The 27,731-nt window shown below is 60.9% G+C and overlaps 1 protein-coding gene across 1 annotated transcript in view; it reads left to right on the plus strand.

Annotated features, from left to right (window-relative positions):
- Positions 1–17,107, plus strand: part of SLC6A3 (solute carrier family 6 member 3) — a 34,066-nt gene extending 16,959 nt beyond the window's left edge. The window contains exons 8-15 of the mRNA XM_061393915.1: positions 104–228; positions 2,743–2,855; positions 3,956–4,084; positions 5,154–5,253; positions 7,869–7,969; positions 8,867–9,034; positions 10,359–10,430; positions 16,992–17,107. Of these exons, the coding sequence (XP_061249899.1) occupies positions 104–228; positions 2,743–2,855; positions 3,956–4,084; positions 5,154–5,253; positions 7,869–7,969; positions 8,867–9,034; positions 10,359–10,430; positions 16,992–17,015 (832 nt within the window). The 3' untranslated portion in view covers positions 17,016–17,107. The remainder of the gene's footprint in view (positions 1–103; positions 229–2,742; positions 2,856–3,955; positions 4,085–5,153; positions 5,254–7,868; positions 7,970–8,866; positions 9,035–10,358; positions 10,431–16,991) is intronic.
- The last annotated feature ends 10,624 nt before the right edge of the window (positions 17,108–27,731 follow it).

Consider the following 27,731-nt stretch of genomic DNA (forward strand, 5'->3'; position numbering starts at 1 on the left):
GAGCGCCCCCAGCCGCCGGCACCAGACACAGCCAATTACGAATAATGACGGGAAATTGCAGTGGCGCCCAGCCGGGCTGGGACAGTGTGTCTTGTTCCTGCAGAGACGCGATCATCACCACCTCCGTCAACTCGCTGACGAGCTTCTCCTCCGGCTTCGTGGTCTTCTCCTTCCTGGGGTACATGGCCCAGAAGCACAGTGTCCCCATCGGGGACGTGGCCAAGGATGGTGAGTGGTAAGGTCCCCACGCGCCCACTCCCGGGCCGCCCAGTTCTAGAAGTGTTTCCCTGCAAGCTGAGAGGGAAGTGCACGGGCACCCAGGGCCCTTCCCGGGAGCAGCTGACACGGCAGAGAGCAGGGTACCTGGGCACAATGCACCCACCGCCTCCATGCACTCCCAGCTCCTGCCCCTCGGGCCCTCCTGCTGGACGCCAAGGCCAGGTTGAGGTTGGCCCTCGGCCCAGGGCTCCTCACGGAAGCCACTCGGGCTGCAGGACAAGGGTCCGGTCCCCCTCACCTGGTGGGGAACGTGCAGCTGAGGGCTCAGAGTCGTTCCAAGTGGCACAGATGGCCAGACCTCAATGTGGTCAGCCAGAAAGAGGCTGGGCTGGCTTGGACGCCAGCAGTTACTCTGTTCCGAAGCTTTTCCCCCAGCCCTCCAAGGGCCATGGCACATACACGTGGGAGTGGGGTAATAGCGGATAAACCCCCGGAGTCTCTGGCACACGGTGGCAACAGAGACCCATGCTCCCAACCTGCTCACCAAGCCAACGCAGACAGGAGTGTCTGCAGATGAGGACTCAGAGGCCGGGAGCAGGCAGCAGAAGAGTGGGCACTGGTGACATAGAGGAGCAACCTGGGCCAGCAGGAGAGGACTAGGGGCCCTGGCCCAGAACAGGGTGCTGGGGAGCCCTGATTGCTGCACCCCTGGGCATTCCGTGCAGGGGGAGGGTCTGTTGGTGCTAGATCCCGGGTGGAAGGCGTGGCTGAGGCAGTCTGGAGCTGGGTCAGTCCAGGACCTGGGCCCCAAATCGCTGCTGGCCCCACCGGCCTGAGGGTTGTCCTGCGCCTGCGCCTGGAGGAGCCCCTTCCTCTGAGACCATCCCGCTCAGGGGCGGCCCCTCCTTCCCCCTCACCCAAGTTCCTCTCTTCCTGGGTCTTCTTACTCTCGAGCGGGAGGATGACGTTAGCAGAGCAACTGAGGAGCACAGAGGGCTGACCCCACTGGCGCCCTGAGCTCTCAGCGGGTCAGCCCATCAGTCCACCCGTCGAGGGTTGGGAGCCCTGCTTGGAAAGCAGGGAGCTGAGTTTGGAGCCGGCAGGACAAGCCCCTCCAAGTCTGGCAGGAAAGCTGGGGACCCAGATGAATCTCCACGTGCTTTCAGATCCACTCTTTCCTCCAGGAAAAAAAATCCAATCAAGGCAGGAAAGGGAACCTAATGCAAATAAGGACGGGCAGTGGAATTTACTCACTGTCGCGTTCATGCATTTTCACTGGGTTTTGCCCTTTATTATGATAAATAGCAATAGTTTGCAAGAATCCCCATTAACCCCAGAAAGTTAGCTGACCCTCTTCATTGCATTTCCCAGAAAAGCAAAGTAAATGTCATTTATGGCTCTAATTCTCAAGAAAACGGTGGGGGAAATATTAACCCAGGAGCAAAGATGAAAAGTGAGGATACTGGCGCTACTGATGGGCGTCTTCCAGGTCCTGGCGCTTAGATTTCAGGGCTTTTCAAACCATCTGCCCCTCCTGCCCGCATCAGAAACCGTGCTCCTTCTTGGAGTGTTGGGAGTCCCAGAGCCCAGGTCAACACTAGGGCCCCTGACAGATCCTGGAGGTGGAGGCTGGCTCCGGCCTTTAATTCTCTAGAAGCATCAGTAACTGCCCCGTTCCTGTCCCTACCGGCTGGTGCCTGACCCAGGCCCCGCTGAGGACGGGGAACCAGGAAAGTGCTAAGTTGTACATCCACGAGCAAGCTCTCAGAGGCCGTGCCAGCGAGCTGCCTGGCACTTCTTGTAAAAGTAACCCTGAAAGTGATCAGCTAGCAGCTTCCTGTGGGGATATTCTTTACTTTGGGGTCATTTGCAGTCAAAGTGCCTGACCACTCCCACCCCTCCCCACCTCCACCCAGACCCCACCTGCTGGGGTGGGGGAGCTGGCGTGGCCCCTGTATCCCCACCCCCAGGAGCATGTCTGGGAGACAGTCAGAGGGGACAGAAACACGCGCGTTGCAGGGAGCACGTGGAGAACGCACGCTAAGTTGTGGCGTCTCTGTAACAGCACGTGGCTTTTAAAGATCACACTTAAAGAGTCGTACGCTGGCACAGAAAAGCATCTACCATGTAGGCTGCCTGACCACAGCAGCGTGCGTGAGTGTGTGAGTGTGAGTGTGTGAGCGACAGGCACAGGAAACCAACCAGGAGGCCCCCAGGGTCTGGAGGCAGGAAGCACAGGGTGCCCCCCGGGAAGCCCGTCCTGCTCTCTCCCTGCTGGTGTGCCCCCTCCTCTCCTGGGCCCCCTCCTCTGGGGGCACGGGGTGTGGGAATGGCCGAGGGCTGGGGGACGGAGCAGAGCCCTCGCCCCAGGACCTGGCTTCCCTTCTCCCAAGTCCTGGGCCCTGAACTCAAGGACGGAGGGCTGTGCAAGGAGAGCAGTTTTTGCACCGCCTTAGGGCCAGGTTGTGGGGGTGGGGAGTACCTGGAAGGTCTGCCCAGGGTAACCGGAGGGTCTGCTCTCAGGGCCGGGGCTGATCTTCATCATCTACCCCGAGGCGCTGGCCACGCTCCCACTGTCGTCCGTCTGGGCTGTGGTCTTCTTCGTCATGCTGCTGACCCTGGGCATCGACAGTGCCGTGAGTGATCTTTGCATGCTCTGGGCCCCCGCCAGGGACAGCCAGCTCACCCACCGCCCTCGGAGGCTGGCTAGCCTGGAGACGCCCGGGGCCCACACGTACATGTGCCTGCACAGAGCCCCCGAGTGGGAGGGCGGCAGGGCCCCACAGTTCCTGGGGAGGGCTCTTCAGACCAGCTCTGCCCTGCCGCCCCTGAGGGGCCTGGCGAGTCCCGGGCGAGGGAGGCGGGAGTAGGGTGCTGCAGGAAATGGGGTCCACACAGCACCCAGCGAGGCCGGGCCTGACTCCAGCTTTCCCTGCCCCACAGCTGCCGGCGGGAGTGGGTGCCCTTTCGAGGTAGCAGGGGGCAAAGCCTCCCGCCTGGCCCACTAGACATCCATTCTGTGGTGGCCCTGTGGGCCCCTGGGAGGCAGACTTCCTCACGCTCCTCCTCCACGCGGCCTGCTGGAGACCAGCACCTGAGATCTCAGGTCCCGTGTCTGCGCCCCCTGAGCCTCCTGGAAGAGGAAGGAGCCCCCAGTCTCTCCCCTGTGAAAGCTGGCCACTCCACCTGCTTCTCCCAGTCCGCCTTCCCACCCACCCGTGGTGGATGAGTCCCGCCAGCAGCACTTCCCAGAGGACGTGGTCCCAACCGAGCAGGGCAGAGGCTCCTTGGAGGCCAGGCTTCCTGGAGACACCCTCTCTGGACAGTGCTGAGAGCCAGGAAGGCCGCGTCAGTGGGGACACGGCCAGTGGCCAAGCCAGGCCTCCTGGGAACAGAGCTCAGCTGTGCAGTGGGGCAGACACTTGCTTAGAGAAGCCGGGCGGAGCTGAGCCTTTGTGGTGACTCAGGAGACAGCGCGACTCTGGCCGTGCAGCTCCCCACCAGAGGGCAGGACGCCCACCCAGGTCCTCCGTCAGCTCCCCACCAGAGGGCAGGACGCCCACCCAGGTCCTCCGTCTCCAGTGGCCATGCCGGGGGAGCAGCCCTTGCTGGGGGTGTCCTCTGCCCCCCGGGACCCCGTGCGGCTCCCGACTGAGCACGTGGGTGGAGACGCCACACGCGGGCCCCCGGGGGGGCAGAGGGCCGCCCCACAGCTCCCCTTCTGTCCCGGCTGCAGATGGGCGGCATGGAGTCCGTGATCACCGGGCTCGCGGATGAGTTCCAGCTGCTGCACCGGCACCGGGAGCTCTTCACGCTGCTCGTCGTCCTGGCCACCTTCCTCCTGTCCCTCTTCTGCGTCACCAACGTGAGTGCCCACATTGCCCCGGACACTGTCTCGTTAGCACCTGCTGCCATCAGGGCAGACAGAGCAGGGGCGCCCCCCACCCCCACAAACAACCCGTGACCTGTAACGACACACAGGTGGTCACACACATGGTGGCCTTGAATCAGGCAGGATGGCACCAACGGTCACTCAGAGTCCCCGCGGTCACACGCAGCACCTGGGCACGTGAGGGCTCAGTCTCCAGTGTTTCAGCACCTGGATAGCTCCCTGCGAGGCGCCCTTGGGTTTGTGGGGCAAGAGGGTTGGGGGGCTTCCTTGGTGGCTCAGCTGGTAAAGAATCTGCCTGCAATGCAGGAGACCTTGGTTCAATTCCTGAGTCAGGAAGATCCGCTGGAGAAGGGATAGGCTACCCACTCCAGTATTCTTGGGCTTCCCGGGGGGCTCAGCTGGTAAAGAATCCGCCTTCAATGCAGGAAACCCCGGTTCGATTCCTAAGTCAGGAAGATCCCCTGGAGGAGGGCAAGGCTACCCACTCCAGTATTCTTGGGCTTCCCCGGGGGCTCAGACAGTAAAAAACCCACCTCCAATGTGGGAGACCTGGGTTTGATCCCTGGTTGGGAAGATCTCCTGGAGAAGGGAACAGCTACCTATTCCAGTATTCTGGCCTGGAGAATCCATGGACTGTATAGTCCATGGGGTCGCAAAGAGTCAGACACAACTGAGCGACTTTCACTTTCACTCAGGTTTGGGGGAGGTCTGTCCGGGGTTGGGGTGGGGGTACAGGGCTCAGGGCCCCCTCCTCACAGAGGTTCTGCCGTGGTCGGCATTTCCTGGCTTTCATTCCTAACTGTATCAGGAGCCCTGGAAAGGCGGGGAGAGGTTGGTTTTTTTGTAATAGCCGGGTTCCCAAGTGGCTGCTCGTGGACTGAACTTTAGTTTCTTTCCTGAGTGACGCTCCATAGAGAGTAGAATAGAAGGTGTCTGTAAGCTGGTGCCTCAGGCCAGGCTGATATTTGGGAAGAGCAGTTCTGTGGGCAGGCATGAGAGCCAGGCACCCTGAGCTCAGCGGGTGTGCCCTCCTTCCCCCCAGGGCGGCATCTACGTCTTCACGCTGCTGGATCACTTCGCGGCCGGCACGTCCATCCTCTTCGGGGTGCTCATGGAGGTCATCGGGGTGGCCTGGTTCTATGGTAAGAACGAGTCCTCCTTGGGATGGCGCGCTCCCACCGGCAGGACAGAGCTGCTGTGCTGGCATCGTGACCGATCAGGCCAGCATCCTCGGGGTTGGTCACTGTGGCACCCAGTGGCCCTGCATTGTGAGCACTGTGGCACCACAGAGCGGGGCTTGGCCACCGCTGCTCGGTTGGATCTGTGAAGGCAGTTAGCCTGGACAGCACCCTGAAGTCACCCCTGTGGTCAGGGCACTCAGTGTGGCCACGTGACCCTGGGCTGGCCTTGGAGGAGAAGGGTGTGCTTGGCTCTGGGTGCCGCCAGCTGGTGGAGGCGGTCTCTGCGTCCCGCTAAACAGAGTCCCGGCACCAGGGAGGCAGGGGAACTGGCCGAGGGGGCATGTCTCTAGGGCCCTCAGCTGATGGGAGGGAAGAGACAGGAATGTTTGGTGAGCGCACCACCGCTCAGTCTCAGGCCAGAGCTCCCGACTCCGCACGACGGCCCCACCAGACTCCGGACCCCCCTCACCCAGGTCCAGCACTCGGGCGCTGGGACTGGGAGCCCCTCAGGGTGGGGGGCCAGCTGGTTGGCAGGTGGTCCCCAGAAGAGGCTGGGCCCAGCCTGCGGCTGTGTGCCCCTGCCCCTCCTGCGTGTCCACGTTTCCCAGCATGTCCTGATTCAGGTCTGACAGCAGCAGAAGGCCGCCCTGCAGAATTCTGCCGTCCTTCCCGCCACCGTACCGCCCCCCCCGCCCCCCCCGCCGCCGTGCTAGCTCTCCGTGTCTCTCCTGGGGCTTGGGTCCTGGTGTTGCTTGGCTCACCTGACCAGGCGTCCTTGACGACGCTCGCCGTGAGGGCCCGATATAACAGGCACACTTCTTGCACGTGTGTGTGCTCCAGCCAAAGCCAGAGGTCTGTGCTGTTCGAGAACCGCAATCTTGAGACAGCCCTGGTGCCACGTGAGGGGTCACGGCCTCTGCTTCAGCCCTGAAGTTATAACCTGAAAAGCACTCTAGCTTTGAGAGGCTTAACCGACAAATAGCTCGTATTCCAAAAACATTTTTCCAGTTACATTTCCTTTTCTACAGAAAAGGGAAGTATCAAAAAAAAAAAAAAAAGAAAAGGGAAGTATCAGCCTGTCTGTACTTTCATTGGCATCTGGAATGAATACCTAGTCCACGGTTTTAGATTGTAATCTCCCCAAATCAACCCTGAATATTCATTGGAAGGACTGATGCTGAAGCTGAAGCTCCAATACTTTGGCCATCTGAAGCAAGGAGCTGACTCACTGGAAAAGACCCTGATGCTGGGAAAGATTGAGGGCAGGAGGAGAAGGGGGCAACAGAGGATGAGATGGTTGGATGGCATCACTGACTCAATGGACCTGAGTTTGAGCAAGCTCCGGGAGATGGTGAAGGACAGGGAGACCTGGTGTTCTACAGTCCATGGGGTCACAAAGAGTCGGATATGACTGAGCGACTGAACAACAACAACGTCCGAAAATAAAACCTCAGAGAAAGAGAGAAAGTGCCTCAAATGTATCCAGCAGCCATGAACATCACAGAGCTGGTGGAGGCCCAGGGGAGCTGGCCTTGCGGCGACCACGCGCTCCCCAAAGCCTCTGAATGCAGAGACCGTGCTTCCTGCAGACAGCAGTTCACACCAGAGCACGCCTGGCCTCTCAGTGCCCTGAGGCCCCTGGTCTCCGGATGGGCCAATGTGGGAGGGGCTGCCTGCCCCGGAGCTGCCCAAGGGGCCCCGGGGACACCCCGTCTCTGCGGGCTTTTAGGTTCAGCCTCCACCCCGCTTCCTCAGTCTCCGTCCGATCTGAGGTCTGGTGATGGGGCTGAGTGTGAAGAGGGAATCCTGCGTGGAGTTGTCTCTCTGATGTCCCCACATGTAACATGAGACTCAGGCGGCCAGCCATCACCCGGCCTCAGGGTGGGAGAAATGAGCGTGAGACCTGGAGAAACTGGCTCATCCAGCTTCTAGCAGGAGCTTTCCCTACAATATAATGACTATGTGCATGTGGGCATAGTTTAGCCCTAAAAAGTGGGACACTCGGACACCTGCTCCTGCCTGGATGAGCACAGAGGACGCTGTGCTTGGGGACATGAGCCAGGCACAGACAGACAGATCCCGCGGGAGTCCCTCAGGTCCCTGGACAGCCAGGGTCACAGAGGCTGGAAGCAGGATGGGGAGGGCTGGGGCCTCCGCTGGGGAAGGCGAGGAAGGCCTGGGGAGGGTGGCGGGCATGGCTGCACAGCAGTGCGACCCTGCTTCAAGCCGCTGGGCTGTGTGCTCGCAGCGGTCAAACGGAAAGCTTCACGTGATGTATGTTTCACCATGATTTTTGCAAAGAAGAATAATGTTCATTACAGAGGGGAGGCAGGGGTGGCCGTGGGCCTCGCGGAGGAGGGTGGGAGCCCCACAGGCCCTCCCTTACGGTCGTCAGTGATGCCAGGGTCACCCTGGGGACGTGCACGGGCTCCAGTCGGCATGACCCCCCGCTGTGGCCTGGGCAGCACCATGCACCCTGGGCTCCAGGGGGAGCCGGGGGCGGGGGGCAGGGGGTGGGGTGAGAACCGCATCTCCAGGCGGGCCGCACTGACGCCCTGCCTGGCCCTCTGCTGCAGGTGTGTGGCAGTTCAGCGACGACATCAAGCAGATGACCGGGCGGCGGCCCAGCCTCTACTGGCGGCTGTGCTGGAAGTTCGTCAGCCCTTGCTTCCTCCTGGTGAAGCCCCCCGCCCCCTCCGCCCCGCCCTCTACCCCGCCCCGCCCCGCCCCAGCCGTTACCTGACCGGGTCCCTAGGGGCGGGAGTCAGCAGGTCACGGGCTCAGCCGGGAGGACAGGCTGGCCCCCCAAATCCTCGGGTCTCCTGGAAGCATGGCTCCCACTTTGGGCCCACCGAGACACCCACGTGGGCGGCAGGGTGGTCCTCACCCGACAGTGCCTCTGCCTGGAGGCCGCGGAGGGAAGTCAGCCTCGGGGTCAGCGGGTGCTCGGCCGTGAGGCGGGACGGAAGTAGACAGGGTTCACCCACAGCACGGGCCCGGGGCTCCCCGGCACGTCCAGTGGCTGCTCGTGGTCTGGGCTGGGCAAGCTCTGGCCGGTGGGCAAGTCCACCTGCGGCCTGCTGTGTTGGAACCCGGCTGTAAGTCCACTCCACGGCTGCAGGGCCGCGTGGGCCGTGGCCGAGTCCCAGTGGCTCAGGACCCCTGACTGTCCCCCCTATCCAACGGCCCCGGCTGGCTGTTTGGGGCCTCAGCACCCGCCTCCACCCAGCCAGCCCAGCCCCCCGTGTGCGAGTAGGCGCGGGCAGCCCCGACCCCCAAGGGCCAGCAGGAGAGGAAGTGGAGCCGGGGCGAGGCTTCTGGTCCAATCCCGCTCAGGGGCTTCTGGTCACCCCTCCTGCCTCCAGTCAGTGAGGTGTCCTGCTTCTCCTCACGTGGTAACCCGGGGGTTTGGAGGACAGCGAGAGAGCCCCTCCCATCAGCCCTGAGACTCAGGGGCATGTGCCCCCACCGCGGGGCCCGCAGCCTCAGGCCATTGTGTGGGGGGCCCTCCCCCAGAGTCGCCGCTCGGGAGCCCCTGGCCCCAGCTGCCCCTGACCCTGCCGCTCGGTTTCAGTTTGTGGTCGTGGTCAGCATCGCGACCTTCAGGCCCCCGCACTACGGAGCCTACGTCTTCCCCGAGTGGGCCAACGCGCTGGGCTGGGCCATCGCTGCGTCCTCCATGTCTGTGGTCCCCATCTACGCCGCCTACAAGCTCTGCAGCCTGCCTGGCTCCTCGCGGGAGGTGCGTATCTGCACGGGGCCCCCTCTCCTGCCCTTCTGCCCAATGCGAGGCCGCCGGCGAGGTCAGGTGGGAGTCCCAGGCCTGCTCCCACCGGCTCGTCTCGGACCAGCAGGAGAGTCTGGATGGGCGGTGACTGTGCCAGGCACGAGGGCTGGGTGTGTGTCTACACGTGTGTGTCTGGGCGTGTTGTGTGTGTGAGCCTGTATGTTCTCACGTGGGCATGCACGTGTGTGCTTGCCAGCGGGTATCTGGGTGTGAGCTCGCCTGCTGTGCACCGTGTGGACGCCGTGGTCTGAGGGTGGGGGTGGACTCGGGGGACCAGGCCCACCCGGGGCTGAGCCGGGGCAGCGGGGCCGCCAGGCAGGACCCCCGTGAGGGCGGAGGTGGCTCCGGGCCTCCGAGTCAGGCCCACTGCTGAGTCCCCTGTGAAGCAGGCGGTGGGGGGGTGACCTGTGACCTGAGCACAGGGGCTCCCCCCTGCCCCCATTGCGGTGCTGGGATTCCCGGAAAAAGAGATGGAGGTCGTAGCCCCGCACGCTCTCCCGGAGCCCTCAGACATTGCTTGATGCCCGATTCCAGTCTCTCAGGGGAGCGAAGCCCCTGGCTGTACCCCAGCAGGTCCAAGCATCCCCTGAGGGCCACGTGGCGTCTCTCTGGCTTGGACGCAAAGGCGGGGTCCCCTCGCAGGCTGGCCCCCAGCCCGTCCCTCAGCATCAAGCAGGCCCAGCCCAGGCCAGGCCCTCGCGGCCCCCAGCAGAGCTGGACGGTGTCAGGCAGTGTAGGCGCCGCTCACAGCCCCCGTGCTCACAGCCTCCGGGGGACAGCCCTGCAGACAGCAGGCGACTGCTGGCCCTGGGAGAGACCCCTCTGTGTGGGCTGGGGAGGGGGCCTGCAGGGCCTGGACCTCCCGCCAGCCAGACTCACTCCCTAGAATCTCAGCGCTCAGATGGGGGTCAGTGACACCTGGGGGGGACGCCTGGCCCCAGACAGTCCATGGGCCAGCTGCTGAGAGGCCGGGGGGGAGCTGTCCGAGGGGTAGGGGGAGGTGGTGGGAGGGAACCAGCCTCCCCTCTGGCTGTGAGAGACAGCGGGACCTCCCGGACCCCCACCCTGCGGGACCCGCAGGCCCTGCTGGAGCATGTGGGCTCCCCTGTCTGCAGGGCCCGCCACCGAGACTCCACACCCAATCCTGTTCCCTCTGGTCGGCCTGGACTTTGCTCCAGGGTCTAAGGAGACCTGGCCGTCAGCCCCCACCTGTGTGGTGGTCACCCTGGGCCCACCCACCACGCCGGGCCGGCGCCCATGGCAGCCCCTTCTCTTCTAGAAACTGGCCTACGCCATCACGCCCGAGACGGAGCACGGACGGGTGGACAGCGGGGAGGTGCGCCAGTTCACGGTGAGTGCCGCGGGGGCTCCTCCCGCCCTAGGACGCTAGCCGTGGCCACAGGCGCTGCCTGGCGAGTCCCCCAGCAAGTGGGCACTGACTCAGACACCTTGTAAGGGGCATGGCTGGGCGGGGCTAACGGACAGAGAACTTCCGCTCTGGAGACTGAAGGGCCACTGACTTGGTGCAGAACACGCCGTTCGAGCTTTGCCTTCTGTCTCCTTCCTTCCAGCTCTGATGTCTTTATTTCTTCTACTTTCATTGGTCTACTCTGTCACACCTTAACTAACTTCTTAATTTAGACCCTGGATTGTTAATTTTCAACCTTTCTTCTTTTCTCACATGAGCATTCAAGGCTAAGAATTTCCCACAGAATACCCTGGTGGCTGCATTCCATAGCTTTTAACATAGCGTTTTGTTTATTATTTAGTTTTAAACGTGTTTTAATTTTCTTTGTGACTTCTTCCACCCACGAGTTGCTTGTAACTCTGAAATCCCTAAATACATGGGGATGTTCTATTTTTTGTTATTCGTTTCTAAATTAATGGTATTGTGTTCAGACACCTTTTTACCCTTCTTTGAAGTCTCTTGATGCTCCTTTGTGGCCAAGTACCTACCCAGCTTTTATAAGTGTCGCTTCTATCCTTAGATGAGATGTCTTCCCTAATTGTTGACACACAGTTCTCCTTCTGTCCATTAGATCTGGCTGGTAACTATGCTGTTCAAATCTTCCACGACTTTGCCCGTTTCCGCTCTGTTCAGCCATCAGTAATCAGGGGACGTGTGCGGGATAGCCTACCGCGCAGGAGGCGTGTGCAGGATAGCCTACCGTGAAAGCATATTTGTCCGTTTTCCCTGTAGCTCTACTGGATTCCGCTTTATCTGACCTGCGCGTTTTCTGGGACTCGTACGAGCTCAGGATGATCAGTCTTCCTCGTAACCCAGCCTGTCCTCTTGCCTTGAGATGCTTTTGCTCTTAAAGTCCTTTTCATCTAGAGGGCTACAGCTGCACAAGCTCTCTTCAGAGTTTACCTGAAACGTCTTTTGTCATCTTTTAACTTCCCACTTTGCAGCCATCCTAAAGTTTAGGCGCCCTTTGCAGTCCTCGAATACACTGAAGTGTTTTAGTCTGGCAATCGGGCAGACTAATCTGCTTTACCTTTGTTGGGATCACTGATACAGCTGGGCCTGATTCTGCGACCTTTTTAACTCTGTTCCACTTTGCGATGCTTATTCTCCCCCCTCTGTTGCCTTTCATGACTCTGCTCCGCTTTGCGATGCTTATTCTCCCCCCTCTGTTGCCTTTCATGACTGATTTTGGAGGGTTTGTTTTCTTATTCTACTCTTTCTGTTTGTTTGGAACTTATGTGCTTTATTGGTTTTATTCTTGTTTTTAAAATTGTACTGTGTGTATTTCTTTTAAGGTTTTTTGATGCTGACCATTTTTTAAGTATTTTTAAGTTTTTAAATATGTATTTGGCTGTGTGTGGCCTTTAGTTGCTGGCGCAGCTCTGTCACGTGGGGTCTTTGACTGCAGAGCACGGACTCTCTGGTTGTGCCAGGTGGGCTCCAGAGTGCACAGGCTCAGCAGCTGTGGCCCCCAGGTCAGTTGCTCCACAGCCTGTGGGATCTCAGTTCCCTGACCAGGGATTGAACCATGTCCCTTGCGTTACAAGGCAGATTCTTAACCACTGGGTCGCCAGGGAAGTCCCTGTACCAAGCATATGGGGACTTCAAGTATAAAGTTAACTTCAACTATGAAGTTAAGCTTTATGTGAACCCCCATCCTGAATATCACAAGGACTTAATTTTCCTGCTATTGATTAATGATACTAATAATTAATAATTTTGTTCTTTAGTCGCTAAGTGGTGTCTGACTCTTTGTGACCCCATGGACTGCAGCTCACCAGGCTTCCCTGTCCTTCACCATCCCCTGGAGCTTGCTCAAACTCATGTCCGTTGAGTCGGTGATGCCATCCAACCATCTCGTCCTCTGCTGCCCTCTCCTGCTTTTGCCTTCAACCTTTCCCAGCATCAGGGTCTTTTCCAGCAAGTCAGCTCTTAACTAATAATGAGCTATTATTAGCCAGTGTTGCATTTATGTCTTTTTTAACCCACGAATTAGGCTCCGTTACTACTGTTGTTACGCTGTTCTCTCCAGAAACTCCCTGGACGAGCTCGCGTCCAGTGTTCACTTGTTCACCGCACTTTTTGGCATCTGCATCTTTCCTGGAAAGATCACTTTCTTGACTCTCAAAAAGTATCCTTCAGACATTGCTCTAAGGGAGTGTTTTTTTAATCTGTTTATTTTTAATTGAAGCATAATTGCTTTACAGTATTGTGCTGGTTTCTACCAACTTTGTGTATCTGTGAGTGTCTTTGCCCTCATTTATGACAGAGTTTCTGCAGGCACGAGGTTCTCTGTTGTCACCGTCTCTCGGCATGTTGACGACAGGGCTTCTCCACCTGCCGCCCCACAGTCCTGCTGGGACGGGAGGTCCTGTGGGGCAGGGTCTCCTGTGAGCAGGGTCTCCATGTCCTGTGGGGCGGGGTCTCTATGTCCCGGGACCCGTCCAGCTTCCTTTACCTTTGGGGCTGGCTGCAGTCTCCCTGTGTCTGAGCACAGACTTCTGTTATTTGTATTATTAGAAAACTGTTATAAGCAGTTTTATTTACTTACCCCTCCCAGAATATTTTGTGTGTCCGGGGTCTGTAAATTCTTGTTTTTAGTGAGTTCTGGGAGTTGTGCAGCTGAGAGTTAAAGCTCGCCCCTCGCCTCTGCGGCCGTCCTGGGCTCTGTGTGTGCTCGTCGCCCTCCAGGTCTCACCCTCTGTCAGGGGTCTTTTCAGGCTCTGCGTCCGGGTTCTCCGTTGTGCATTGGCCCACGCGTGGCTGTTTCTCATTTATTTAACCACGTGACAAAGTACACCCTTGTGAACGACCGTACAAGCTCCGCCTTGACAGCGGTCACATCCGCCTCCCCGTCCGCCTTCCTCCTGTCCCCAGAGTCAGCACCGTCTCGATCCAGCATCTAGCAGCCTTCTCTGCTGGGCAGTTTTGTGGCATCTACGCTGCTGCTGCTGCTAAGTCACGTCAGTCGTATCCGACTCTTTGCAACCCCATGGACTGTAGCCTGCCAGGCTCCCCCGTCCCTGGGATTCTCCAGGCAAGAACACTGGGGCGGGTTGCCATTTCCTTCTCCAGTGCATGAAAGTGAAAAGTAAAGGGAAGTCACTCAGTCGTGTCCGACTCCCAGCGACCCCATGAACAGCAGCCCACCAGGCTCCTCCGTCCCTGGGGTTTTCCAGGCAAGAGTACTGGAGTGGGGTGCCATTGCCTTCTCCTGTGGCATCTGTAGGTACCGCTAAATTCCTGAGAAGGACTGTTTGGTTTCCGTCGTTTTGAACTTTATGGAAAGGGCTTCACGCTGAGTCCTTGAGCTCGTCTCTCCACTGTGTGTGGTTACGCACCAGGATTCGTGCTTCTTATACCCACAGTCCCCCGAGCCTCTTGAAACTGAGTTTACAGTTCTCAGTGTATTTGGAAATACTTGCTGTTGTTCCTTCCATTTTTCCTGCCTCATCACCTTCAGGGGTTCCGGTCACACAGTTTAGGCTCTTTAATGCTCTTCTGCGTTTTATTTTTGTGTGCTTTCTGCTGCTTTGTTTAGTTCATTAATTTTTCACCTCAGCAAAGCCTAATCTACAGATAAGCCCACCCAGCGGATCTGTCATTTCACACACTGCAGTTTTCACCTCTAGAAGTCCACGCGGGACATTCTGTCAGTCATGCCTCAGCTTACCTGTCTGGACGTGCAGTGCAGTAATGATCCCTGTGCAAGGCCCCCATCTGCCAGTGTCAACATCTCTCTCTGTTCTGGGTCAGCGTCAGTTGACTTTTCTCATAAGATGTTGACTTTTGCTGATGCCTTGCGTGTCTAGTCATTTTTAACTGAATTCTAGACATTGTGAGTTTTACCATGTTAAAGCCTAGATATATTTGTGTTACCTTAAATATTCTGGGGGCTTCCCTTGTGACTCGGTGGGTAAAGAATCTGCCTACAATGCAGGAGACTTGGGTTCAGTCCCCAGGTCGGGAAGATCCCCTGGAGAAAGAAATGGCAACTCACTCCATTATTCTTGCCTGGAGAATCCCATGGACAGAGGAGCCTGGAGGGCTACAGTCCCTGGGGTCACAAGAGTCAGACACAACTTAGTGACTAAACCACCACCAGATATTCTGGAGCTCTCTTCTGGGTCATCATTGAATTACTTGGAGACAGTTTGATTTCTGGGGGACTTGCTTGTGAAGACTTGTTAAGTTGGGACCACAGCAGCATTGGGTGTGGGACTCACCGCGCTCCTGATGCTGGAGCAAGACCTTGGGGAACACTCTAGTCAGCTCCCCGAGACCCAAGAGATGCTCCTGCCTGGCTGTGGGGCAGCCTCAGCTCCCAGTCTCTAGGTTTGGGGAATGTTCCTTGAATCCTGCTGGGAGGGTCTCTCTGGACTCGAGTGCCTGACCGCTCAGCTGGACCCTGGGTCCCCATGTACATACTCAGAGCTCTGGGTGCTGCGCCCGCCCCTCTGGAGCTCCGTCCTGTGAATTGCCACGCCCTGGGGCTCTCCCACGCTCACCCCATCTCGCCAGCCCCAGGCTTCACCACCTGACCTGGGCTCCACGCCCCACGCTGCTGCTGGAAAGTGGGTGCGAGTGGGGCAGCTGGATGCCTCATCCTCCTGGTCTCTCTCAGGGTCTCTGTCCTTTGTCATCCAATCTCCTGCTGTCTGAAAATGCATTATTATGTACTTATTGTTCATTTTAAGTGGTTTTGAATGGTAGAGTCTATTAGGCCCCCATCACTCCATCTGGACCAGAACTATCATTGTTTTTCCTTGTTTTCTGCTGCAGTGTGCAGCCTACGGGATCCTACTTCCCCAACCAGGGACTGGACCCAGGCTCTCGGCAGTGAGAGCCCCGGTCCTAACTGCTGGACCGCCGGGGAGTCCCTGGCCCAGAAATCTCTTTGTCTGTCTCTCTGGCACTGCCCTGCCCATGCCCCTGTAGCCCCTAATTATGAAAGCTCTATCACCCACCCCCTTCCTGTGCCCCCTTCACTGACAGGGACCTTGTTCGCTTCTTCTCAGGAAGCAGCCTTTGACCTTTGAACTGTGCATCTCTGTGGCCCGTGTCCCCTTCTAAGCCATTTCTTACACAGCTGCCCAGTAACCTGAAGGTCTCCACCTCTCTGGTCCAGGGGCCTGGACTGGAGTTTCAGGTTCCTGCTGACCACCGCTGTTTCTGGTCTCCTGGTCGCCAGCTCATGGCTTGAGCTTCCCTTGTGGGACCTCTGAGAGAGGCCTCCTCTTCCTCCCGAGAAGGTTGCCTTGGGCTCGTCCATGGCTGGGACAGAGGGCCGCTTCACGCCTGAGCTGGGTCCCAGCTGGGGTCCCCGGTATGCCCCCCGCCCCAGCCTCAGCACTGGCCTGAAGTCACCACGCAGCCACCACCCCGGGCCCCAGCCCCTGCTGCTCCGGCCCCGCCAGGCCCTGCCCTCCAGCTGCCCTTGGGGGCCGTGGAGTGTGTCCTAGGCAGGTCCTCGGGGGGCAGGGCGAGGGAGAGCCTGCAGGGGAGCCACCCCACCTCCCCCCCACCCTCCTGGGGGGGCCGCCTTCCCCCCATCCCCCCAACCCCAGGACGGCCGCCTCCCCCCCACCCCCCCGGGGGGGCTGCCTCCCCCGACCCCCCTAGGGGGGCTGCATTCCCCCCATCCCCCCAACCCCAGGACGGCCGCCTCCCCCCCACCACCCCGGGGGGGCCACCTTCTCCCCATCCCCCATCCCCCCAACCCCTGGACGGCCATATCAAAAACAAGCCCTGCACATCTTGCTTTGGAAATGTTTACAAACACTCGGTTCTTGCCATTTAGTGCGATCGAATGGCTTGTGCTCAAAACAGGCTGAGCTAACAGCTGGGTAATCACAGGCGATGACACCTGTGGACAGCTAAATAGGGGCCTGTCCACCTCGTCCGTCCCCCAAGCCGGGAACGAGGCCACATCCGCACCTGCGGGGTCGCACAGAGCAGCTGGTGCCGCAGGGCGCGGGGCTGCCCCGGGACAGGATCAGAGGCCCCAGGAGTGAGGCCCCAGGAGTGAGGCCCCAGGAGTGAGGCTGTGGGGTGCGGGGCTGCCCCGGGGCAGGATCGGAGGCCCCAGGAGTGAGCCCGCCAGGGACCGGGGGCACTGCGGGTTGCGGGCAGGCTGCGGCGTGTGCTCTGGGACCCTCCCAGGCCTGCGGCGTCCAGTGTCTGCCCAGAGCAGAGGCCACAGCACCCGGGTCCGCGGGGGCCGCTGGGCTGCGTTCTGGCCCCTCGAGGCCGCCGTGCTCTGACTCTGTGACGCGATGACTTGCCTCCAGGAAGCGACTGGGGCATCAGCTCTGTGGTGCCCAGGAGCTGCGCTGGTCCCCACCTCCGCCTGCCCCCGGCTTCGGCAGGGCCCCCAGCCCGGGATCCGCCTGTATCCAAGGGGCACCTCACTTCGTGTCTCAGCAAAGCCTGTTTCCTTTGCAGCTCCACCACTGGCTCGTGGTGTAGGCGGATGGAGGAGGAGGAAGAGCTGCTGGGTGCCGTCGCGAGGACCAGGGCGAGGAGGGCCCCCCACCCCCAGCCCCCGCCTCGCCGGACACACACGCGCCTTTCCCTGGACGGGAGCGCCCCCTGTGCCCCGGGAGCTGACCCCACCGTCCACGTGTCGCTGTGTACCTCCCCTAGTCTGTGCTCATCCCGCAGGTAGAATCAACTGGGCTGTGTTCCATGTATTAGAGCCGCTGCCTGCCCTCCACCCGCATCGGCCCACCCGGGCCCCTGGAGCTCGGGGAGGCCGCCGGCCCGCGTGTGGAGGAGAGAGAACAGTAATTACAGGTCACAGGTTCTCTGCCGAGAGCCCCGGCGCTCGCAACAGCTTCCTACACCCTTTGTTTTGCCCCTATTAAAAAGCCAAGTGTCGCGTTTGGCCTTCTTGTACAGCCGTGAAATGGAGGAGGCCACACCGAAGGTGAAAACGCATCCCCACGTCAAATGGGCCAGTCGAGCCCCAGGGGCGGGCGGCCTGGGGGCAGAGTGCTGCCTGTTTCCTTGTCGCTGAGGGAAAACGGTAAAATCCGTGTGGGCTGCCACTGGTCCCGCCCGACGCGGGTCCCTGTCAGCTCACGGTCCCCTCACCGCGGACCCCCAGCCACAGAGAAGGCGAGCTTGCCAGGAGCAGGGGTGCCCCTGCGGCTTAGCCTGGACCCCCAACCTTAGGAGGGAGGCCCCGCCGGAATCTCGGTTCTCGGAGGCGCCCATCTCAGCAGCCGCAGCTCTGGTTTCCTTAGGAAATGGCTTTCAGAGCCGCGTTGACCCGGGAGTCAAACCCGTGCTCGGAAGGCGGGGCCGGTTTCTGAAGCCCGTTGGCCAGTGTTACTGAGGTCGCTGCAGAGGATATTAGCCTCTGGCGCTGCCGTCCGCAGGGCTCGTGGCCGTGGTCCGGGGACGCCCTGCTGGCCGTGTGCCCAGGGCCACCGGGAGGCTGCCGGCCAGGCCCGTGCAGCCCTCGCAGCCGCACTGGGAGCGGCCCTCAGCCCAGGCCCGTGGAACCGGCTGCTCAGGGCAGCCACGGGTGGACTGGGGCGCGGGCGCGGGTGTGGCTGAGAGGAGTCGGGCCCCGTCCTTCCCGGGAGCGCTGAGCACTCGTGAACAACGCCGGTGGTGTCCGTGTCCGTCTGCGTTCACAGTGGTCTCTCGTGTGCTTGTCCCCAACAATAAAGAAACCCGCGGGGAGACGGCCGGGGCTGTGTGGCCACGTTCCTCCCCGATGGTGTCTCGTCCAGGCGATGCCTCGGGCACCCAGACCCCTCCCTCCAGACCCCCCTTCACTCACCCCCGCCCGCCACGAGCACACGCAGCCCCGGCCGCCCAGGTCTGCCAGGCTCAGCCCGACCCACCCGTGGCCCCGTGGGTGTCCCCCCCAGTCCTCCCGTCTGTCTTTCCTCTCTCTCAAGCCCTCCTCTGCCCAGCCAGCTCCCCTGCAGGCTCCCCGGGGGCTGGGACCCCGGCCAGGCGGGCTGACCGCAGCTCCTGCCCAGCCCAAGCTCCTCTTCTGGGGACACGACACCAGAGTCCTGAGTGGCTCCTGCCCTTGGTCCCTAAGGATCTCTTGTCCACTCTGGAGAAAGAGGTCCTTCTAGACACCCATCAGCTCTGGCCACAGCCCAGAGAAGAGCCCTGTGGTTTATCCTTCTGCTTGGATGCCACCTCTGGGAGTCTGCTCTGACCTCTGCTTCTGGGCTCCACCCCTGCTCAGTGCTCAGGAACCCCCACTCTCCCCAGCAGGTTCCCATGGAAGGGAGAGTGCTCACTGCTCCCCAGTTTGAGCAGGAGCTCCCCCGGGAGCAGGGGCTGAGCTCGTCTCGTGTGTTTCTGCCAGTGTCTTAGAGCTGGCACGCAGTGGGCAGTGGCACTCAAGTTACATTTACAGATGAGTGAGCCAACAGGGAGGGGCATGGATGGGTGGATGGAGGAGGAAGTGGAGAAAGGAGGAAGGAAGAGAGGAAATGGGTGGGTGGATGGATGGATGACAGATGAGGGAGAGATGGAGGAATGGATGGATGGAGGGCTGATGGGCAAGTGGTTAGATTGATAGATGAATGTTGGATGGATAAATGATGGGTGGGTGGATGGATGGATGGGTGGGTGGATGGAAAGGTGGATGGGTGGGTGAATGGAAGGATGGATGGATGAGTGGGTGGATGGATGGCTGGGTGGATTGGTGGGTGGGTGGGTGGAGGGGTGAATGGAAGGATGATGGATGGGTGGATGGATGAGTGGGTGGATGGGTGGGTGGCTGGATGGATGGAAAGGTGGATGGGTGGTGGATAGGTGAGTAGATGGATGGATGGGTGGGTGGGTGGATGGATGGAAAGGTGGATGGGTGGATAATTTGTGTGCATGTGAGTGGATGGACAGGTAGGTGGACGGGTGGCAATAGGTGGTGGGAGGTCTTGTGTCGCATCTCAAGGCTGTCACTCCGGCCCAGGCTCACACACCCGGTGCGGCCACCGGAATGCTGTGTCTGATGTCTGTTCTCCAAGGGGAGGCCACACTCTTTAATACAAGTGAAATGTGTTGATTTTGAAACACCTGAGTGCATGTTTTCTTCCCGCTCTGACCGGGTGCGGAAACCAGCTCCTGGGGGGGAAGAGGCCGCCTGCGCCCCAGGTCTGTCAATGGGGGCCTCGGCTCCTCCATCCACACTGCACGTTGCCATCGGACAGATGCTCTTTGCCCAGTGACCTTTAGAAACAGTCTAGGTGTTACAGCCCAGGAAAGCCATGTGATTTTTCCTTTGAGAGGAGCATTTCAATAAAGGCTTGGCAACAGTGAAATAAGTGATTTAAAGGGTAAACAAATTCCTCCGTGTTTGGCTTTCCTTGGTTTTGCTCCACAATCCCCACTTAATCTCTGTAGACGCACCCGACCAGCATCTTTACCCGTCTCCTGGTCATGGACAGCAGGAGAGGTCACCTTTTCTGAGACGGTCCGTGGTCCCCCCCGGAAGATGCTGCCACGTCCTGACCTTGGGAGACCTGCCTGCTTCCCATCTCCCTCATCCCTGAGGACCTCCAGGGCCCCAGCACCACCAGCAGAGCCTGAGGCACCGGAACCTCCCAGCTGCCCGGGTGCCAGCTGGCCATACTGAAGGTCCATTCACATCTGGGAAGACAAAGTAAGAGCTGACGGTCACCCGGCCACCTCCCCACCCTCTGACCTTGGGTGACGGACAGGGCCAGGCAACTGGGCTGCCCCGCACGGGGCCGCAGCCACTCCACAGGGTGGGGACATCGAACCACTCCAATTTAGTGGCTCTGGCTTCACTGTTATTTTTTTTCATTTTAACAAAATAGAAAATACCAGAGTCAGTGCCCCTGAGGGGGCGAGTCCTCTTTGTGAAACGTGTTCAGGCGTGCACCGTATCTCCCCGATGGAGCATCAGAGACAGAGGTGGGACGGGGAGAGAGGCAGGCCCCGCAGGCCAGAGTCGAAAGTCGGGGTCCCGCCCTGGGCAGGGGTAGCGACCCCCGCAGTCACCTGCCCCTCCAGGAGGGCCCTGTCTGCAGCCCCCTGCGGTCCCTCTGCGGCCCTCCTCGAGGGATGGCGGGCAGCTTCCATGTACACGACAGAGCTAAAGAATCGAGTCCGTATCGACTCGACGCTGAACACATTTACCTAGAATTTGAATAATTTTACTTATTCCAGGAGCTAAGTTCCTCTTGTATGTACTAAGGCATTTCAGTCATCCTAACTCTTTGTGACTTCACGGACTGCAGCCCTCCAGGCTCCTCTGTCCACGGGACTCTCCAGGCAAGAACACTGGAGTGGGCTGCCATGCCCTCCTCCAGGGGACCTTCCCGACCCAAGGATCAAACTCCTGTCTCAGTGTTTCCTGCTTCGGCAGGCGGGTTCTTTACCACGAGTACCACCTGGGAAGCCCAAGTTCCTCTTCTCTCCAAGTCATTTGTGTAGGTGAGAGTCCTGTCAGAGGGGACATTTCTCTGGGTTAAAAGCCACCTGCTTCTGTATTTACACAGCAGTGCGCTTGACTGGCTTGATCCTGCTGGATCAAAGGTTAATATCTGGAGCAGTCTTTCAAGAAGCATATTCAGAGATGGTATTACGATTCCTCAGCTGCTAAATGCTCTGATATCCTTTGTTCACACAGAGAGACTAAATGTAAAGTTCTAAACCGTTCTATAACACAGAGAAACCTTGGAGACGGAGGTCTCCTGCAGGTCCAGCTCCCCGCGGAGCCAACGAAACCCCCAGGAGGATGACCCTGTTGGCCTGGGTGCTCCAGGCTCCAGCTCCGGGGATGGGACCAGGCCAGCTCACCCTTCACCTCCCAGGCAGGGACCGTGGCTGTTTGAGGAGGAAGCTGGAGATGAAGGTGAGGGTAGGGCTGCCCCACCACGCAGCCCAGGTGAGGGTCCTGACCTCCTGGGCCTCAGTCTGCCCACTTGCTGCAGGGGCTCCCCCTGCCTGGCTGGGTGGCCGCCAAAAGGATTAAAGTGTTAGGATGAGGGAGGTGCTGAGGAGCTCGGCCTGAGCGTGGCTGGTGGGCAGCATTGTTTCCTGCGGCTCTCAGTACCCCAGACGGTGAGGCGACGCTTTCTAACTGCTTCCCGGTTATGGCAGGCACAGAGAAAAGTTGTTTTCCATCCAGTCAGTAGTTTGCTTTTATGGTTCTGTCTGATGCCGGAAATTCTAATGGATCCAACCTGTATCTGCCGGTTCCCCCCGCTCTGAACACAACACCGCTCCCTGTGGGTGTGTGGGGACGCCAGGTACTCTGGCGGCATCTGTGGTGCCCGTGTGGACGCAAGGGCTGGGGCCTTGGGGGCGAGGGCACAGCCTTGGACAGGAGGGCCCTGCCCATGCGTGGATCGTCCCCAGCGACTTCCAGGACTGAGGAGGAGGGAGCAGGTGAGGCCAGGTGCTCGCGGGTCCAAGGCACGGCCCCCACTCTGCCCTGTGCTGAGAACGCGGACACTCAGCAGACTGACCACTCACCGCCTTGCCTCCAAGAGAGCACCCCTCACACCGTGACCGGCACTAGGAAAGGCCCGGAGGTGACGCCGGGGGCAGGACGCAGCGAGCCCAGCCTGGGTCTCCAGCCCCGAGGCACCCTGCAAGGCCTCTGGGCCCAGGTCTGAAGTCGGGTTTAAACACCCGCTCTCTGCGCTGAGACTCTTCAGCTGGGAAAAACCTGAGACCTCCTGGTTCTCTGATGGAAGAAAATATCCCTGTGTTTGGACTCAAGTCAGGAAACCTCCTTGTTTTAGCAAAACAAGAGACTTTTACCGGCGGGGGGTGGGGGGGAGGCTTTCAAAATAAAACTGCACAAAATGAGATTCATGTGAAAGCAAAACTAGAAAATTCCAGGGGACTCTGGGCTGGAAACAGGCTTTACGTTAGAGCCTCGGACGAGGCCCCCAGCCTGCACAGGCCTCCCACCCAGGCCCAGGAGCAAACAGGGTGGAGAGCCGGAGCTCCCCCGGAAAGGCCCTGGTTGTCTCCGAGCTGCCGACCACCGTCCAGCCGCTGGGGTCCCTGTGTGGCTTCTCCTCACATCACCAGACTCGACACGCACCTACCTGGCCTGCCAGGGGCCTCATCACTGTCCCCCCAGGAGGGAGTGGCTCCCACTGCCCAGGCTCCCCCACCAAGCCCCCGCCCCAGCCCTGCAGAGGCCTTCACCCTCCCAGGCCAGGCAGGCCAGGCCCGGCCTCCCCACACCGCAGGCCTACTCTGTTCCCAGGGGTCCCACCACCCCAGGAGGATCCACAGACTGACGGTTTGGCTTGCAGAGACATCCCGCCACACAGACGCCCCGGCCAGAGCCATCCTGGGCAGGGCGGGCGGCGGGGACCGCGAGGTCCATGGCGGGACCCAGACATTGGCCCAGCGCTCAGGAGCCTCTCCCAGACACCCCCCAGAGGCAGGGCTGCCCACCGGCCCTCCACCCTGTGGGGTCAGCTGCCCCCAGATGCAGCCCAACCCCAGGACAGGGGGACACGTCACCCACCCCCTGGGACCAGCGGGCTGCCCCAGGCTCAAGGTCGAAGGCCAGAGGTGCCCATGAGACCTGCTCCCTGCAAGATGCCCACACCCCACCTCCCGGAGCTCATGCCCTTGGGCGACCCCTCTACCTGTACCCCCGTAAGATCGGTCATTGTTTGTTCAGTCGCTAAGTCACGTCTGACTCTTTTGGGGCCCCACGGACTGTAGCCCGCTGACCCAGGGCTTGAACCCGTGTCTCCTGTATTGGCAGGACACAGCAAAAATGAAGGGACAGACCACTGAGGCCACGACGCCCGTTTTCCTGGAATCTCCTCCACGGTGAGAATGGAGCTGGCCCAGGGTCACAGGCTGGTGGGCAGCCAGCGCCAGCAACCAGCAAACCGAGTCCTGAGCCCCCTGCTCCGAGGGCAGCCAGGGGGCTTGGACACGGTCCTTCCCCAGCAAGCCTTGGCCTGAGGCCCTCTCCTGCCCCAGCCCCCAGCCCTCCTGAACAGCAGCAGACAAGCCACAGACCAGCAGCTGAGCTGGCCCCCAGAGCTCTGGGGAGGCTAGCTGGGGTGCTCCGAGTCCAGCAGGGGAAGGACTCCCGGGGCAGGAGGGTCGTGCCTTTGAGGGGACCCAGGGGGGGCCCGCGACCCTTCCTGCACGTGGGCTCAGGGACAGGCTGGATCCTGAGAGCACGTGAGCCCCTGGCCCAGGGACTCAGCACGCAGTGGGTGTATGGAGCTGGGGCTGAAGAAAGACAAGGGGCCTTGTGGAAAGGTGGGGCCTGGACACTGGCTTCCCGGGATTTCTAAGACCCCGTCCCCACCTCTAGTCCTCCCCCTGGGGCTGCGCTTGTTCCCCCAAACTCGTCTTGAGGACCGAACCCCCGGCACCCGGGCGTGTGGCCTGTTTGGAAACGGGGCGTCTGTGGCTGGACCTGGTGAAGCTGAGGCTGCCCTGCAGGGGCCGGGCCCCCGTCCAGTAGGATTGGTGTCCTGTGAAGCCGACGACTGGAGACACACTCACAGGGAGACGCCATGGGGAGGGCTCAGAGATGGCGATGCTTCCCCGAGTCCAGGCACCACCAACGCCGGCCAAGCTGAGAGGCTGGAGGGGACCTGGGCTGGAGCCCCCCCTCGGCCGCAGAAGGAAGCCGCTGCACGGACACTGTGGCCTCGGACTTCCAGCCACTGGGACGGGACACCCACCCCTCATCCTTCTGTCCTGGGAACATACACGACCTCCTGCCAGGCGCCAGGCACCTGCGAGGAGCTGCAGAGACGTCGGGGCCACAGACAGGCCCGGCCAGGCCCTGGGGCTCAGCAGGAAGACCCTCAGCCCAACAGTCATGGCACACGTACTCACGCTGGTGTGCAAAGAGGCCGATGGACTTGCAGGGTGGCAGGGGGCTCCAAGGACAGCAGGCGGGCCCAGGACGGGATGCTGGAGTGACCTGCTGAACTGAGAGGGACACCAGAGTGCAGAGGCCGCGCTGGCGCTGACACGGGGCAGGTGTGGCCGGCACATCCCCTCCTGCCCGCCCTGGGAGCCCCGCTGGGAACACGCAGGCTGCGAAGCAGGGGTCGAGGGCTGTGTGCCCCGGCCTGCAGGCATGGCCATCAGTGGGTGCAGGAACCAATAGGAGGGCAGCGACTCTTTGAGTAAATTAGAAAACGCCACGTGTGCTCGTGCACGAGGTAAGGTCATTTCAGGAGACTTCGTTCAATTACCCACACGCAGGTCCTGCGCGCACCAGGCTGAGAACTAACCTGCTTCCTGGCAGGTGCCACCAGGCCCTGGCCCTGCCAGGAACCAGGTCAGCGTGACTCACGCACACATCCGTGTCCTTCCTGGGACAGTGGCTGCACCTGGGCCCAAGACGGTCCCAAAGCCTTTCACAGCCGGTGGGGCCAGAGCTCTGGAGCCACACGGCCACTGTCCTCCTGAGCAACGGCACAGGGCTGACCTCAGTGTGCAGGGTGTGTGTACACGTATGTGGATGTGTGCTCACGTGTGAGCGAGGGTGTGCACGTGAGCGTGTGCAGGTGTGCGGGGCGCGTGTCTGCACCGCTGTGGTGCCGACTAGGGGGTAGAGGTGCTGGATCTCCTCCCCGTGGGCCTCGGAACAGCAGCCGGAGAGGGGCCACGAGGCTGCACAGCACTCACTGGGCGTGAACTCCGGGGGAAGCGGGGCCGGCCCCTGAGGTCCCAGCATGCGGGGCTCCTGGCGGCAGGCGTGCGCAGGGGGCCGCGTCTGAAGCTCCAAAGCGCTGGCCTCCGCTCCCACACCGTCTCCGCAGGGGCCGGACCCAGAAGGTCCTCGGACCACCTGGTGCTCACCCAAGGCTGAGTCTGGACTATGCTCTCGGCTCCCTTTCTGCCGCCCCCCAGGGGCTCCCCTCCATGCCCTGAGCCCCATGGGGAACCCCAGGCTCAGTCGCACATCCATGTGCCCCCCCCAACAAGGAGCGTGCAGACAGCACAGACCACCCAGGCCTGAGTCTGCACAGGACGTGCCCACGAGGAGGGAGGACCTGAATCTTCCACAGATCCCGCCCGCGGCAACGGGCTGGACACACGGCCACGCGGGCCAAGGGAGCCTCCACAGAGCCGCCCAGCGGGGCAGGCGTCCAGGCAGTCACGTCTGAGCCTGACCAGGCTGCCAGCCGCTGGTCCGGTGTGGGGGTGCCGCACTGCCGTCTGCCCTCAGTCCACTGAGCTGCTGCCACTCGGCGAGGTGGTTCAGTTACAGCTGAACGGCCTGGCTGACCGGGTGCAGGTGAAGCACGGTGTACGCAGCCCGGCCATCAGCCCGGAGCCCAGCACCTGCTCCCGCCCCAGCAGATGGGGGCCAGCACCCCCCGACCCCGGCCTGAGCCCCGCTCCGCGCCCCTCCCTGCAGGGCTGGCTGACCGTCCACCGGGCTGAGGGCATGTCAGGCAGCCCACAGGGTGGGTGGGTGGATGGACACCGGACTCCGGCCAGCCCGGGTCTCTGCAAGACGGTGTTTTGACTGAGAACCAGAAGACGTAGAACTGCGCCCTAGTTAGGCTGTTTGTTTTGCACAGAGATGAGTTAGCAACCCTGAAATTGCCCGGCGTTTATTCTAGACTTGGGAGAGCAGGGGTAATCAGAATGGCTGCATAATTTGCAGGTTCTGTACAAAATGAGAACACGGGGCCCGTGTTCAAAACTTGTTAAGAATTTCAGGATGGTATCAGCAGAGCTGTGAACAGGTCCCTCCGAATGCGGCCCTGGACAATCCCTGGATAATGAGAATCTGGGGATGGGGCCACAAGTCAGGCCTGGGGAGGCATGGGGACAGGCTGCGGCCCCGCCTGGGGTCCCCCATGTGCTCCGGGTTGTAACACAGACACGTGTGTCCACACACGTGTAGGCGGGACGGACCTGGGCCCCTGTGTGGGGGGACGCATATCTGAGCTCTGGTCTGAAAGGCTTGGCACCCAGTTGGGCCCTGAGCCTTCCCAGAGCTCAGGCTGCAGATCCAAAGGCGCCGGTCCTGCGAGAGGCCTCAGGGCTCCCTGGAGAAACTGCCGGTTATGGAGTCCAGACGCAGGAGGCGTCAGCGAGTGGGAGTGTCTCGTGGGGCTGCAAAGGGGAGGCGGGCTGGGGGAGGGACAGAGCCCCCCAGAGAGCTCCCGAAGGCCAGACATGGGACAGATGACCGAAGAACCACAGTAATGACCATGGAAACGATGACCCTCTGACTCAGCCCAGGCTGCCCCAACAGGCCTGCCCAGGCCCATGTCCCCTACAGCCCCTGGGGGTCAGAGCCTCACCTCGTGGGGTCAGGACTCACACCCGCGTCCCCTACAGCCCCCAGGGGTCAGAGCCTCACCCCACAGGTGCGGGGCTCACACCCGCGTCCCCTACAGCCCCCAGGGGTCAGAGCCTCACCCCACAGGTGCGGGGCTCACACCCGCGTCCCCTACAGCCCCCAGGGGTCAGAGCCTCACCCCACAGGTGCGGGGCTCACACCCACATCCCCTACAGCCCCCAGGGGTCAGAGCCTCACCCCACAGGTGCAGGGCTCACACCCACATCCCCTACAGCCCCCGGGGTCAGGCCTCACCCCACCGGGTCAGGAGTTAACGCCGTCATTCCCTACAGCCCCCGGGGTCAGGGCCTCACCCCACGGGTGCAGGGCTCACAGATACCAGCTGGGAAAACATGCCAGACAAGGAGAAGCGCAGCCCACATCCCGGCAGCAGAACTGTGGCTCACAGAGAGGGGCCAAAGGACGCAGAGCAACCGCTTGGCAAACACTACAGCAATTGCCTGGGGGAAAATGACACTGAAAAGTGAGATGGGCGTCGGCCTGGCCTACCCACGTGACCGTCAACGGGGAGGGAGGAGCTTCGAGGGAGGGAGGGGCTTCGAGGGGAGCAGAACAACCCGGAGAACCGTCTGCGCCCCTCGCCCGTGCCCGCACAGAAGGGAGGCCCAGGAAGGCCCCGCAGCACCCACGGGTTCCTGCGTGACGGGCGCGTCCTTGGTGTGGCTGCGGGGCGGCAGCGACGAGCCCCGGCTGAGAGGCTCGGTGTCCCCGAGACGTGAGGAGAATGAGGAGCCGTCCCGAGGTTAAGGAGCCGTCCCCTGGGAGGAGGCCCGGGAGACGTGAGAGCTGAGCACCACCGGTGTCCCGCAGCGGGCCCTGCTCAGGGAAAGTCCATCAGACGTGGCCGCGTC

The sequence above is a fragment of the Bos javanicus genome, chromosome 20, assembly GCF_032452875.1.
Source record: "Bos javanicus breed banteng chromosome 20, ARS-OSU_banteng_1.0, whole genome shotgun sequence".
NCBI classification, from domain to species: Eukaryota; Metazoa; Chordata; class Mammalia; order Artiodactyla; family Bovidae; genus Bos; species Bos javanicus.